This window comes from Serinus canaria, chromosome Z (genome assembly GCF_022539315.1).
Source record: "Serinus canaria isolate serCan28SL12 chromosome Z, serCan2020, whole genome shotgun sequence".
Lineage (NCBI taxonomy): Eukaryota > Metazoa > Chordata > Aves > Passeriformes > Fringillidae > Serinus > Serinus canaria.
In genome coordinates, this window is record NC_066343.1 from 48,104,813 (window position 1) to 48,120,725 (window position 15,913).

Consider the following 15,913-nt stretch of genomic DNA (forward strand, 5'->3'; position numbering starts at 1 on the left):
TTCAGAGATTTGTGAAGATTTTTTCATTATATCTGTGTGCACTAGCTTAATAAAAGTTTCTAGGACCTGTAAATACAAAGGATTATGGAACATAGAAGCCTCAAAGTTCTTTTACAGTTTTTAATTAGACAAAGTTGTTTGAAGTGTTTAGCGTAATTTATTTGTAAAATGAAATTGAAGAACTACTTATTGGAATAGTTTTTGTATTATTACAGAGTAGTGTTTAGGTCAGTGATACCCTTCAAGTGATTCCAGGGGATCAGTCTAAATTGGCTGTATAATTCCTGAATACTACAAGACACAGAAAATTACCTTAGAATGGAGGTTCCTTTTGAATGGAGGCTGGATTTTTCTCCTCTGTCACTCAAATGTTTTCACAGGTTGTGAAAAACTCATACAAGTTTTAATGGAGTATTTTGAAACAATGTAAGAAGAAAGGTAATTTTGCAGACAAATTTGTAGTGTTTTGTCTTTCAGTTTTTGTAGTTTAAAATAGGATGAAACCAATGCTTAACATATGCTTCCCCAGCCTAAACCAGCTAATAGATCCCCAGGCCCTCCCACTAATAGACCCCACCACCCAGCCCCCTATTTTTAGGTATCTGATAAAAAGGATACTTTCTTATCTTAGGTCTTGTGGAAGTTTTTTCTTTCCAAATACTTAGGGACTAAGATAGAGAATTCCATCTCCAAATAATATTTGGCAACTTGTGGTAAATATACACTTTTTAACTGGTGTGAAAACATAGGTCATATTATCATGTTGGCTTTAAGTTTAAAATTTTATAAAGGAATTTTCAAATGGAAAAAAAGGCAGGTGAAAAGATAGCTGCCTTTTTCCGAGTAATCATGCTTGATCCATGGTTGGTAGCCTAGGCATTCAGGTGCCACTGGTTCAGAAGTTCGTAGTTGTGAATTGGCTTGCTTTTTTCTTCTAGGCATTTAAGAGAGAAAACATCATTAGCTGTAACATCTAGAGGATGCTGTGGGCAGGAGGATGAAAAAACAACAGCATGCATTTCTACAAGACGTCGTTCCACACCTCGCAATTTAGTAGGTTTGTCAACAGGCATGTTTGAGTCTGTGATGGTTCAGGTTCTAAGACAAGAGGAGCAACTAAGAGCAAAAGAGGAAAAGAGGTAATAAGAAAAATTATTTAGTTTTAGTTTTAAATAGTTGTCTTCCTACTTTTCTAAAGAGGCTGGTTCCTTATGGCTTTTTTAGGTAAATAAATATGGCACTGTTGTGGTCTCAAGTTCATGGCTTCAATACAGTGCATCCACAAAGCAAAAAATTAGTACCACTTCCTTTAAAAATTGCTGAGGTCATTTAAGTTTTGAATTAAATTACAGCTGCTCTTATTTTAGTGTAGCAAAATGTCTAATATTACCTAAAAGCATCCGCGGTAATCTCCTGCTAATGCGGTATGGTTTATGATATATATCCTTGGACAGTTTTTCTTGCAATAATTAGATAAAAACCTACCAGAATGCTTAACTACATTCTAATTCCATGATCTTGTCACTACTTCTCTCACTGATATCCAGAAGCAAATCATCTCAGCCAGTGCCTCTGCTGTTACCTCAGTGATGCGGCATTTCATCTTGTCAGTTAGGTAATAACTTTAGATTGTTAATGTAAATAACTCTGAGCTTTTGTGGTCTTCTTAAATTTAAGAGCTACGTAAATCCAGGCAGTGTTTAATGTTAATATGTTTTACTTTGAGAAAAATGAAGCTATGAAGGCTGTTTACTTTAACAGTAATTTGAGTGACTGTGTCTAAACATGGCTCACAATGGTAAGACAGTATTTGCTTCAGGAAGCAAAATGTTTCTAGCTTTTTTCAAAGTTTACAGCTTTGTAGACTTTTTCCCATATGTGACTAGCTCACTTTTAATTCTGAGGTCGTCTTCATTTTCAGCAGATTTGAAGCTATATGGCTGACTTAACTGATAGACAATGTTTTTCTCTGTAGAACTCTCTTCTTTCTTCTAATCTACTAATCTTCCAATCACACTTTGCTAAAAAAAATCAAAGATAACTAGGGTTATTGTTTCTTTTGTAAAATTCTCTTGATTTTAGCTCAACTCTGTGTTCTAGAACTTGGTAACAGTGTTTTGAAAAAGGATGTTTTGACTGGATTTTAATTCATTGCTAGAGTCTGTAGAACAGTTTACCAAACAAAATAAAAATTACGCTTTCATACACCTGTTATAAGTGAATTGCTGTAAAACTGTAGTAATTAAGTGTTAAGTCCATGTATCTGGATATACTCAAAAGTCCCAGATGCTGGACAAAAGATGGTTGACTCTACAGAATGTTCCACAATAACAGAAAAAGACCCCAACTGGCTTGCCTCTTTACACCCTAAAATTTTGAACTGTACCACTTATTAAACAAAAAAATCTGTCAGTAAATAGCTGGTTTAATATTTCTTTGACTCTGTTGACCTCTCCAAGTAATTTTCTTCAGATTTCTTCTCTCAGTTTTATTTCTTAATCGCACCATGTTTTTAAAATAATTTGGACCTCTCTGTACCAATTATTTCTCTGCTCACCAAAAATGTTCTGGAAGTACCATTTCTGAGCACTTTCATGAAAAAGGCTTGGCAATTGGAAGGCCTATAGAGTCAGTTGCACCTTTCCAGTGAAGATCACATTTTATAGTATATACGTAGTTTCACAGTGGTGCACATATAAATGTACGTACTTTCAACCCTATATTTATTTGAAAATGTATTGCAAGTTTCTAAACTTTTGGCTTATTGCTAAAGTATATATTATGTTATTAAGAAGAGAAAATGGTTATTCTGCTACTTCTTTTGTTTTCTTTAGAAGTCTAATACACTGAGGTTGGCATAGAAGAGGTACTTTCTAAACAGGATGGAAGACTGCAGCCTTGATTGTTTTAGTTGGAGAGCACAGTGCTGGTGAATGAGTTGTATTTGGATAGGTAGCATCTGCTCTTCACCCAACTTTAAAATGAGTTATCACGAACATAAAAAAAGGGCTCAGTTTCTGGCCACCTGTTGGGTGACTCAAAGTGCTTGTAGCTGTGATCTATGCTTGTAGCCATAATTAATCCTAGTTTAGAATGTCCAAGAGTTGCATACTTTCAGTCCCAGAAAAGTAAGACTGAAAATGCAAGGGCCTTTCTATAACACTTGGCCTCGTATCTAAAGAAATTGCCTGTTGAAGTCCAAGTTTATATATAATTCTTTGCTTTAGATATGTAGATACTTTCATAAGACACAGGCATTTTATGATGAGAATTAAATAAACTGAAATTAAATTTTAAGTACTCAAACATATAAATAAATATCTTCATGTATATTGTATAGAAATAAAAATAAAATACAAATTAAATGTGTAGATTAAATCCTTAAAATACTTTTTGATTATTTCTTTCCCACAAAATCCTTGAAATGGATTTTGTAAGCATTTTTTCAACTGCATATTTTGGAAGAATATTCTGAAGTGGGATTTTTATCTTCTCTTCTGTAGTTAACTTCAAGGAAATCCTAGTCCAGATCTTTTAGTTACTTTTGTTATATGGGTATCCTTTGTTGAGAGTTCTCTTTCTCTTGTAATTTATCCCTTTCTTGCACTATCAGAATAACTTTTCTTTATGTAATGTTTTATGACTTTCCCCAAGTGACACATTCATAATGGTAGACTCAACATGTAAAAACTGACAAGATATCGTTGCAAAGCTGATTTCACTATTTTCCAGCTAAGTTTTTGTACAGCAGCAAAAGCACTTTCCCCCACCAAAGTACATATATGACGAGATCTAATTTACTTTTATTGTCATTCTTGTATGTAAGCATTCCTTTTGTTCAAACATTGTAATTATCAGAATATTGACTATCTTCTTCAAATTATGAGTTACACTTCTATGAGTTTCTACTCAGCTGCTTGGTTGTATGCTAGGTAAGTAACCAATCAACTAATTTACACATTAGTTTACAATAAATAGTTCTGGAATTATTTTATTACTGGAAATTGTGGCTAATTAATTAGATACTGAAATATAAAGGTAGATTCCTACTGAAATTTTTAAAACCGCCAGTGAATGGCAGATAAATTAACTGGTTGATTTCACCCGGAATTAAGGGTCTGTATGGGTTTGTTTGGTGAAAATTATGTATGCAATTCTGTGTCTTTCATCTCTGAAAACATAATCCTGGGATTGGTTTCAGACATCTTCATTAAAACATTTAAATAATTGAATTCTGGTTGCAAGTTAGTAATGTAATTAAGGAAATTGTGGAATAAAGTGTGCTTGTATAGTCAGTTTTGCTTTTTGTGAGGGTGTTAGCATGGAATTAACTGGATCCAATGGAAAAATACGGAGTATGTAATAATATGATTTAAAATATTTGAGGTACAGAAATAAGCTTATATGGACATCTCCTAGTACAAAATCTTGGCTTATTTTAGAATAATGTATAATATTGTTAATCTGTATGTAACTTTCTATTTTATTTTTTAAAGTTTGTACAAACAAGTTATTGTTAATTAAAACAGTTCTCTGTGTCTTGTCATTGAGAGTTCCAGTGTCTGACCTTTTACCTGTGAATAAACACCTAAGTAGGTCAGACGTGGTAATTGGGAAAACAAAATCTAGTCTTTGTCTCCTCTCCCCACCAAGAAATCTCCTGTTGCAAGCAAGAAGGAATTTGCTGGTGATATGTGTCGGCTGCCTTAAATAAGGGAGGAAATTATAAGAAGAGTAGGGAGTTATGTTGGGACTTTGTTTTAGGTGTTATCTCTACTTGGGAATCATGTTTACTGAATTTTAAGGTCAGATGCCACTCAAGAGCTGCAAAACAACTGCAGATATGTTCTAGAAATATGCCATTCTTAGTCTAGAAAAATCAGCTTCATCTTAGAATAGTTCTGTAACTATTGTCAAGTCCAGTACATGTATGCAAACATATTTCTGGAAAATGTAAATAAAAGTATGAAACAACAGGGTTTTTTACAGCTGCTATCAGCTTGAAAGCTGAATATGTATGTCCAGAGAATTTCTCAATATAAAGATATCTATACTACTAAAGTATCAGATGTCTCTCTCTTGCCTCCTTCTCTCCAGTTTCTCTCTTCCTTCACCCCTGCTCCCTTGCCCTGTGTCCTATACCCTCTTTACTTCCCTTTATCTTCTTAAAACCACCCCAGGAAAAAGCTGTGCCCTCCAAAAGCAGGAAGATCTCAATAATGAAGGTGTGAAAGTGTGCTATTATTTACTTTTTTTCTTGGATGTCCACTGAGAACAGAATGACAACAGATTTTGTGATAAAACAACAGCTTAAAAACAAGGCAAACTTTTTACAAGTGAAACAACTTACAAGTTTTCTTTTTAAGCAACCTTTTAAAGCATTTTTAAAAATTATATAATAATTGTAATTTTATCGAGGCAGAGGTATCTATTTATGTATGAATCTAGGGTAATGTATTTATTTTGATAATTCTACCATGATTTAACTTATTACGTGGTAAAAAGATGAAACTGCTTGTGAAGACGATATTTTTGGATTAGCTACAACTTTTTTTTATTAAACGATACTGAAATGTTGTTGTTTCTACATGTGTTCCATCTCACTATGTACTCACTATTTAGTCTTGTTGTCATACTATGTTAATAGAGTTCACACCTTTTGGAGGCAAGAGGTTATTAAGAAGCATGTTTTACATTTAGAAGGAATGAGGGAGTAGGATCCAAGAGTGCTATGAAATTTATATTTGAGACCACTTTTGCATAATATAATTTCTTCCTCTCTGTCACTGGGACATTAGTTATTTTTATTTATTTATTTTTATTTATTATATCAATGCATTATTAGCCCATTTAACTAGAACATAAATCAGAATAAAAGTAATGCCCACTTTACATGTGCAAGTAGTATTGTTTAATTTAGTGGTTTATTCTCCAAGAATGGCTAACAGAAGTTTGTGCTAAAAAGTGGGATTTGTCTTTATATTCCATCCTTTTTATTCTCCAGTTAATGCTGCACTGGGAGACTGAATTTAAGTATTTACTGACCTGTTTGCTTTTACCTTTTGTGTTTTACATGAGTCTGTACTTTTTCACTTACTAGATATATAAGATATCTAAGATAACAAGAATGCATGTATGTGGTATTAAACATTTATGTTCAAATTATAGTAACAAGTCACTGAATATTTGTATTTTATTATAGAATATAAAGTATTCAGTCAAGTCCTACTGTATTTTATGTTACTTTTCATACACATGCATGTTTCTCCTGTGCTGATACTAAAATATGAACAAAACTACATTTGTTGCCTTTTTTACATTGTTAAGATAGCTAGTCAATAGTTAATGGTTGAAATATATGTCCTTCAAGCTAGAAGCCACTATCAGCTTCATGTTGTCAAAAGAAACATTTTCATTTATCATTACTCTTTTGCTGAGTTTGGAAGGCATTGATGCTTTGAATAGATACATGGCATTTACTTGCTGCCTGTTCATGAAAAATAAAATTGGAAGTTTGCAATTTGGAAATAAGAATTTATAAATTCCAGTAGCAGGTCACATTTGTGTTAGAGGCAAGTGATAGTTTTCACCAGGGATAGAAGCTTCAGAGAAAAATATAAAAGAATCTTAGGATGAGCTCTAAAAACATTTTCTGCAAGTACATCTGTATCCTAATCCTGTCTTTTAGAATCTGATTGTGCCTTCAGGCAAAAATGTTAGTTTACTAGTGCAGCAGCATTAAAGAAAATTTACTTCTGTTGGTAACTTTTGGTATTTGTATGATTCATGCAGATGTCCAGTTTTCTGCTTTGGAAATATATTGAAATATCTTGTATCTTAGATGGTAAGCTACATGTCGTTGATTATCTGAAATAGAAGCATTTCTTTTTCCAGCACTTGTTGCCCTTAAATTTCATTATGAATTTACAAATAAAATCAAAAAGAAGTTTTATCATATGAGGTTTACATACTGCTGTCATGTTTCCTCTTGCCAGTGTTTTGTGTGGACTTTTAGGTTACTCAGAAGTTTTTACAGGCTTCTGGTTACTGATAACCTCTTTCTCTGAATGCATATTATTTCTGCTCTATCCTGTTTTTTAAATATGGGGACCAGAACTGAATAAATTTTTTCAGATGAGGAAAAACCAATTAATATAATAATATTTTATTTTTGGTATTATTTCCCATCACATTCTTTGTGTGTCCTGATACTTGGTTTTTGGGTTTTTTTTGACTACCATTGCAAACTAACTGATAACACAACTTTGGATGGGAAGAAAAATGGTTCTTGTGCCTGTAAATGAAGCATTTAGCAATTAGGCATGTATACTTGTGTGCTAAGGAAGGGAGGTAAAAGAGAGGTGACATGAGCCACAGGGCAACCATTTCAAAAAAATATTTACCTGGAGTTTGTTTCAGAGATTTTTATTTGGATAGTTTGTTGGAAATGCTTAATTCTGATTAAAAGGGATTGAGGAAGGAAATATATATTTTTTTTTAATGCCTGAAAGTCTAAACAACTCAAACTATTGATATATGCCAGGCTTTTTTCTTATCTTTTTCCCTTGTTAAAACTAGTAGTGATAGAAAAAAATGACAGTAATTTCCCATTTTGGTTGATGCATTCTGCACTGCAGAATAAGACAAACTGAAATAAAACTGTGCTCTTTTTTCTTTTGAGATAAGTATGTTTGACATACTGTAGTGCTGGGTTTTTTTCTATCTCATTTCTTTTTGTTCACCTACTATCTGAATTTTCATGTAATTTCTTTTAATAGGCAGAGAGATCAAGAAAGAAAAGAAGCAGAAGAAGCTAGTCAGAAAGAAATAGAAGAATGGGAAAAATCACTTTTAGCTCAAGCAGCACCTACAAGGATGGAGACAATGTGGGAGATTCCAGCTATTGGTCATTTTCTGTGCTTGGCCCAACAGATTTTAAATTTACCTGAAATAGTATTCTATGAATTGGAACGTTGTCTTCTGATGCCTCAGTGTAATGTTTTTTTATCTAAAATAATGACTTCTTTGTTAAGTCCTCCTCATCGCAGACCTACATTACATCGCAGGCCTACGTTTTCCTACAGGACTTGGGAAGCAGCACTCCGAAAGAAAGTACAACACTGGTATACTGTTGTGGGGCAGACTGACAATCCTAATGGTGCTGCAGAAAAACTTGGCTTGTGTCCCCAGTTTTTCAAAGTTCTGGGAGAAGTTAATCCCTTGGAGGAAAAACCATTTCATGAGCTACCATTCTATCAAAAAGTATGGCTGCTAAAAGGTCTCTGTGACTTCGTATATGAAACTCAAAAGGATGTTCAGGATGCGGTGCTAGGTCAGCCTATCCATGAATGCAGAGAAGTAATTCTTGGTTATGACTGCTTGGAAAATGCGTATGTTCACTTTCCACAGTTCTGTGGTGCAGATGTTCGAATTTACAAACAAAAACCTTTTCAGGCTCCTGAATTCCCACCTCTTCCCATCAAAGTTAAAAAAGTGCCACGTATTAAATTGGAAAGAGTAAAACATGAATATGTAAACAAAAGCAATGGGGAGGTCAGTTCTGCTGGGAGAGAGCTGTGGTGTCATTCCAAGACAGAAGGAGAGAAAGGTATGGACATTGTTATCTGTCCAGAAAAAAGAACACATTTAGGTAGTTTTAGAGTCACTACAGAGGAAATGAAGGTTGACTGTGAAATAAAAGCCTCAAGAGTTTGTGACATCAAAAAACCTGGTTGTTATAAAGAGAACTTCAGGAATTTGATTACTTCTGGAGAGATTGTGGATATGGGTGGTCACCCTAGCTCAGAAGAAATAACAGATGTGGAGAATGGACAAGGTTGCACTGAAATGGCCGGAGTAGGACCTGAGCTGAGTCCATTCAAGGGGAGCACACAGAAAGCTTGCCAAATGCATGTCAACGGCACTTATAATGAAAACCAAAGCAGAAATTACCATGAATCTGCTGAAGAAACAGCGCTAGAGACCTTTCTGCAAAATAAGAAATTAAATAAGATGCTAGCAAAAAAGAAGAAAAAGAAAAAAAAGAAGTTGAAGGATATTCTAAATGAAAATCTACAGAGAAAACTTGATGACTTGCAAAGAAAGCGTGAGATTCATCTTCATCCATTCAAATCTTTTAAATCTGAGATCCAGAGCAAGTTGTTTTTAATTAAAAAGAAAGCAAAACATAAGAAGCACAAGTCTGGTAAGTTGGCATTTTTACTTATAATGAAAATTAGGAGGATACAGATGTTTTTTTAAAATTGTTTTCTTGGTTTGTAAGTCTTCATTTTATTTTGTGAAAAAGGAGATTCTTATTGCATTAGACGATTCAGATTTTAACTTTAGAGTCAAAGTTACCTACCCAATAACACAAGCATATAAAATATATTTTGATCAAACTGTGATTCATTTGCAGAATTTATCTTTAGAGAACAAAATTAATTGCAAGAGTTAATTTGTTGCAAAAAATATTCAGGACAATAAATGTAACTGACTGTTTAGCATCACAGTGTCATTTGAAGGCATTTTGTGGTACCTTATATTATAGCAATTGTGGAAATGTTTCTCCATTTTCTGGCTTATATTACCTTACCCAAATTATGAAGAATCACAGAGTAATTACATGAGATGATGAATCTAAGGTCATTCATAGGGAAACTGCGCAGTCTTAGGTCACCAAACAGTACTGCTTTGACTGTGGGCCTGGGTCCCACAATCAGGATGCATCAGCATCAGAATTTATGCTGATGACATTTTTATTACAGAATTGGGCAGCATCTGGTTAAGTGTTTCAGGTAAGTGATATACAACCCAGATTTTGGTTAACTCACTGGAAAATTTCAAAGGTATTTGCAAACTGTAAAGGTACAAAAACCTTAAGTTCAAATTATTATACAGGTAGCTGTAGTATTTTTGATATCATGTGAAGCAATGTAAAGGCTTAATCCTTTTGAGTCCTGAGCTAAGCCATCTGTGCTAGATTTTAGCAGATTCTTTCCAACATTATATTGTTTGTAGTGACAAGGTGCTTTTCAGAACAGTGTAGACTGACAGATAAATACGGTATTTCATCTGAAATGCAGAAAGCCAAACCCAAGAATATGAATGACAAAAAAATGTCTTCCAAAGATGAAGAAACTAGCTGAGGTCTGATGACAGTGCATGTAGCTAGGAATCAAAATTCAAATCTAAGAAATTTAAAACTTTAGTAATGTTTAGATCCTAAATATTTGAACATAACAGCCAAAGAACTGTCTAACTATTTAAATCACAAATTCCTCCTTCCAAAATATTTCACTGCCCACATCTAAACAGTAGTTTCAAGAGTTGTAGTTGAATTTCATACATGTAGTATTCAGGTAAACTAATGTATTTACATTTGCCTTTGTGACTTAGCACTCCAATTGTGTCACTATTTTCAGTATTCTTAAAACCAGGCAAACTGAATAGCAACCCAAATGGCAAACAAGGACTCTAGTTTGGAGAAGTGTTGTCCTTTGTCTCCTGATATGTTGATGCATTTCCCGCCTTATTCTGACTACTTCTTCATTTGACATTGCTGGAGAAAATTTTGCAATAACTTTACAGCATTGCAAGAAAGCGCTTTTCTTCCTATGGTTGTTAAATCTCCATTGGCCCTATAGCTGCTAGGCTGAAATGGGTAGGATTGGATTCAATTCATGACAATAACTTGTTGTTTTGTAATGTTTCCTAATGTTTAATACTAATTAGTATTTCTTAAAGACTGTCTGAAATTAAATCTTTTGTTTAAAGATTCCCTTACAATGTAGAACAGAAAAAGTGATTTAGTAAAGCTTGTTCTAAGTCCCCAAAGATGCCTGATTTAAATCTGATCCTAGTCATAATAACTCTTTGCAACGTTCTTTAAAAGTAGTTAGGAAGAGAATATCAGGAATGTAAAAGTGAGTACTTCTCATTACTTTTCAACAATTTTTTTCCTGCTATTGGTTCTCTTAGGCAGCTAATGCAACTGAGTCACAGTTTGTGTTTCTGTTGTGATAATTTGCATATTCCTGGCTTGCTGTAGTGGTACCCATAGTACCACAGTGAATAAGGACTGGTCATGCAGTTTTTCCATCTGAAAACTTCACAGAAATATTGTGAGCAGAACTGACTGGAGAATACAGCTATGTTATGACCTTTACCATAGTTTTCTTACAATTTATGAAAAGATGTGACCACTTTACTGAATCTATGTTTTTGAAACAAGGTGATGGTTATTATTATTGTGGCAGTGTTCTGTGTCAGAAGTATTGACAGAAAGGTACTGAATGTAATGGAAAGACAGAGCAGTTCTGTAAACGAGTACATGCTATGCTATAATTTTTAAATGTTATTTTCTTACTGGACTTAGATTAGTTTTGGTTGCAAGGCACAGTGCAAGAGCATGAGAATCCTACAATTGCATGTTTGAAACAGGGATTGGATGAAATTCAGAACAACTGTAGGGCTGAGAAAATAGAAGGGACCAGAGGCTGCTTGGAATAACTGTCATGTGCCTGATGTAGAAGTTGTAGTAAATGTAAATTGAATCTCTTTTTATTCCTGTTCATATAGAAAACCAATACAGCATACAATTTTAGAAGAACCTTGGATGTAAATTCTGTACCATATACTCATGCTCTGCAAAATTCATGGCTGTCAAACTGCTTGAAGTCCATTTTACTATATCTTTTATTTTTTTAGAGTACCATTACGTTTTGTGTATGAAGTCAAGCATTGCTTGAATGTGAGAAAATGAATTCAACAGCCTGGCTGCAATGCTGTAGTTTACTGTTGTAGCCTGTAATACAGGGAGTTTAATATTCAGAAATCTTCTGGAGACTTTTCAGTTTTTACAGTGTTGTTGTGTTTTCTAACCTGTAGATAAAGGAACAGCCTGTTGATCATGTTGAAACATTAAGTGAGGTATTCCAGCAAGTAACAATGTACACTATGCATTAAGCTTCAGTGCCATCTCTTCAGAAACATGGTACCACTCAGGTTTTATAGGGTTTTGAACATTGTTCTGTAAATCAGCAATATTAATGCATTTGTTCAGACTGACTTAGCTCATTTGACTATATTAAAGTATATGCTGTGTCAATATGGAAGCTTCAAAACTCTATAATAATGCTTAATTTTCCAGATTGTATCCTGTTATATTTTGTAAAAGAGCTGTTGGGAGCAAGATAGAAGAGTAGAAGATGAAAAGGAAAAGGATACAAACAGTAGTTGCCAAATCTTTAAAAGACATAGAGCGCGCCTTACAAATTTGTTAATGGAAAGATAACAGGGCCTGTTGTTAATTTGAGAACACTGCAGTTACTGCTAGAATTTAGTGAAAAACCAGAAATTCTTGCAGTTGGACAGGGCTAACTTAACTGTATTCTACCATGACAAATAGTGTTTGATATTAAAAACATCTGTTCCCTCATCTGGGATAAAAAGAGTCTGCTCTGTATCCAAGAAAAGAGTTGCAGTCTAAATAAAAAAAATATTAAAATAAGTTTTTATTCAAAATTCCACTGTGTTGTCACGTTATAATTTGAAGCATGGATTGACATTGCTTTGTTTCTTCAAGGAGAATCCACAAGAACTCATATACCAGAATTCATAATAAAAAATTTTACTAGATCTGTAAAAATGTTTCTGTTTTCAAATTACATTGATCCCAATGTAGAAGAAGTTATAAATAGATTATATTGTTCTTGCTGAAGTAATTTACAAGTGTCAAGAACATTTGTGGGGTTTTATGTTTTATTAGTCTCATTTTTATGCCAAAAATAGTGCTAGACGAGATCTGAATTATCTCTTTGTTTCCCCTTCTTCACCCTTAATGGCAAGACCAACTTGAGGTGGCTTATGTTTTAGTTGCATCTAATCTCCCTGGTGTGGTTTTTGGATGCTCCTATTTAGTGTTCAGGTCCTAGTTATGTTACTTTGTTAATTGTTATTCACTGACTGTCTGTAGAATTTGTTTCGGCCTGAAAGGAAAACCTGTGGCAGTCAGATTTCTCCTGGACCTACTTAAGTTTAATGTCTAAGAATTTTTACTGAGCTGGCTAAGGGGTTCTTGGTTAGTAAAATGTTGACTTCCTATGAACTCCTCTTGGGGGTGAGATGCCTCATGGTCTCTTCCACTCTAAACTGAAATCAAACTGAGATATGGAGCCTTTTGGAAAAGGCTGTGCAGAGACATAATTACTGATTATGGCACAGTAAATTGTTAGTGAATGTAGAGTTACAATGGAATATCTTCAAATGTGGACAGGAAGTAGGCTGTGTTGAGTTGAGTAGGTGAACTAAGCAGATTATGTATATGAGATTCTTAATTTATAACTATTAAACTAAGGTTTAGTAAGGTTATGCTAAGGTTCTAAGGTTTTTCTTATTGATTGCTTTTAGTCAGTAATTAGGTTTATTTGTATGTTGAGTATGGTCTGAAAGATGCAGTGCACCATGTTTCAAATGTGATCTAACTACTCTCAGAAACATTACTTCATCTGCTCAGGAATTAATATAAGCCTTTGAGATAATTTCTTCATCCAGTATTATGGACAAAAGATCTCTAGCAGACCTCAGTGGAGTGATTTGAGAAGTTGCCTCTCACCAGTGATTTTGTTATCCCAAGCTGGCATTGGTAGCTTGGTGTTTATTAACAATTACATAGAAAAGATACTTAAGTTTATTACACAGTTGCAAATCTGGGTGCTGGGGGGGATATCCACAGAACCATCACACCTCTGGGTTACAAAACTTGATTTTTATGTATTGACTAAAAATGTATTTTACCTATGTAACACATATGAATTACAGATAACTGCCAATTGAGAAGGATTTGGTTTCTGTTACCATTGTTTAAAGCTGAGAAATGATTTTTGGAAAACCAGATGCAAGCTTTTCTCAAAGGGAGAAATTATCAGTACTACCACTACAACTTCTTTCTAATATCAATTTTGTATTTTAAAAGGGTGTTATTGAGGTAGAAGATTAATTTGCCATAAGTAGTTTGCTGTATATATTAATTCCCTCCCATAGTATAAGTATCTGTAGGGTTTTGGTTTTTTTTAGTTTTTAATACATGATATCAAAAAAATACCTACACCATAGGACATCTGGTGTCAAAAAAATGGAAAAAAGACTGTGATATTGCTCTATACAGATAAGTGCTTAGCTCACAGCAGTTACCAGCAATTCTGTAGGTCTTTTGGTACATATATTCCTACAGCTATGCTTTATGATATGTCTGATTCTATTTATAATTTAACGAGTAAGGCTCATTTTCTTGTGCTTCTAGATGGTTTCTTTTAATTCTTGGTCTGTCTGTAACTCCATATCTTTCCTACTTTATGCTTTTCAGATGCTGATGTGGAAAAAGAAATGTTTCTTTTATTTGGGTTTCTGATTATTTATAACTCTTTCTAAAAATTTTCCTCCTCCTTTTCATAAAGATATATTAAGGAAAAGAGAATATTTCTGTTTAACTGTTACTTCTTGAATTACACTGCATATAACATCATATAACACTGGATGCTGAAAATAGTCAAGTAAATACTTGTTGAAAAATATGTTGAAAGTATTCAAGTTAAATGAAAATTCTATTTTAAACATATTCAAATTTTCCTTTTTGTAAAGAAGCAAAATCTAGCTGCCTTTTTTTTGTGTGTTTTCAGTTTCTTTCCAGATAACATTTTTTAAAATGCCTATAGCAAGGAGCCACCATATGACAAGACTTCTTTTTGAGTCATTTTGTCAAGAAAGCTTCTAAGCGTCTTCTATAGTTCTTTCAATGAACAGCATTGTTTTCAGTAGTAGCATGCAGCTGTATTCATAAAGCATATAACAAAAATGTGGACATTTTTGCCCATTGTCAGAATGTTTAGGTTATTTTTCTAGTAAATAAGCTTATCTGTTTTATCACTTGTTCTCTAATGTGAAATATGTAAGTATTTATTTTTGGTAGTTGAGGGCTCTTTAAATATGTTTGGTACGGGTAGTTTCTAGGTTGCTTTATTGATTTTAATATAGTTTGATTTTATATGGAGTTTCAGATCTAGATTCTTCAAGCCCTGTGCCTTGTCCTGTAAGTGTGTTTATTTCAGAGTCAGGTAAGGTGTTCAGGAAACTTACAGTGTAATAAACTGGAAAAATAGATGCATTGGCATCTATGAATATTTGTATGTATGTGTACATACACATTTGCACACACTTAAAGCATCTGTTAGGAAGAAGGTTAAGTGCAATATTTTCATTAATTTACTTATTGAATCTGCCTGTGCTTGTATTGTTGCCAGGTGCCTGCAGTTATGCTACTTGACAACAAATTCTACATTAAATTATTATTTTCTTCAAGCTCTCTTTTTTTTAAGCTTTTAAATTATTGCTTGGGACTCCTGAATGTGAACAAGTGATAAAGGTAGAATGATGCTTTTGGCCTGAGTGAGCAAGTTAAAGGTGATCTTGTTTGAATTTACCATATGAATGTAGAAATAACCATATAAGAATCTTCACTGTCTTGCTTGGTGACATAACTACTTGATTTGAGAAATGTATATGATTTGTGAACTCTTATACTATAGGTAGTAAAGCACTTCCATACCTTCACAGAGATTTTTTGCTACCTCCATTTGTATATAGCATAGCTGTATGTGAAGTGCATTATAGGAAGTTGTTTGCCTTCTAAAAATGTTAGGTATTGCCACAAGCAGAAAAAACAAATCAAACTAATTTCCTTGGTAAATTCAATATGATCAATCAGGGATTTCTAGATACTACTTGTGTTTTCTGGGTATCTTTTTACTATTAGATACAGATATCCCACATCCTAATGTGTGATAGTTTAGAGTGTTAGAGAAACAAATCTTGCAGGTGAGATGCTATATTTCTTATGTTTGTGTCTTAAGTTCTA

The 15,913-nt window shown here is 33.7% G+C and overlaps 1 protein-coding gene across 4 annotated transcripts in view; it reads left to right on the top strand.

The window, feature by feature from the left end:
- Positions 1-15,913, top strand: part of KIAA2026 (KIAA2026 ortholog) — a 50,314-nt gene that overhangs the window by 2,391 nt on the left and 32,010 nt on the right. For 2 of the 4 annotated variants that reach the window (XM_050986556.1, XM_050986555.1), the window contains 2 exons: positions 939-1,139; positions 7,779-9,205. In XM_050986556.1, the coding sequence (XP_050842513.1) occupies positions 939-1,139; positions 7,779-9,205 (1,628 nt within the window). Of the gene's footprint in view, positions 1-938; positions 1,140-1,547; positions 1,616-7,778; positions 9,210-15,913 lie in introns of those variants that run through there. The other 2 variants (XM_050986557.1, XM_050986559.1) reach the window with 2 other exon arrangements.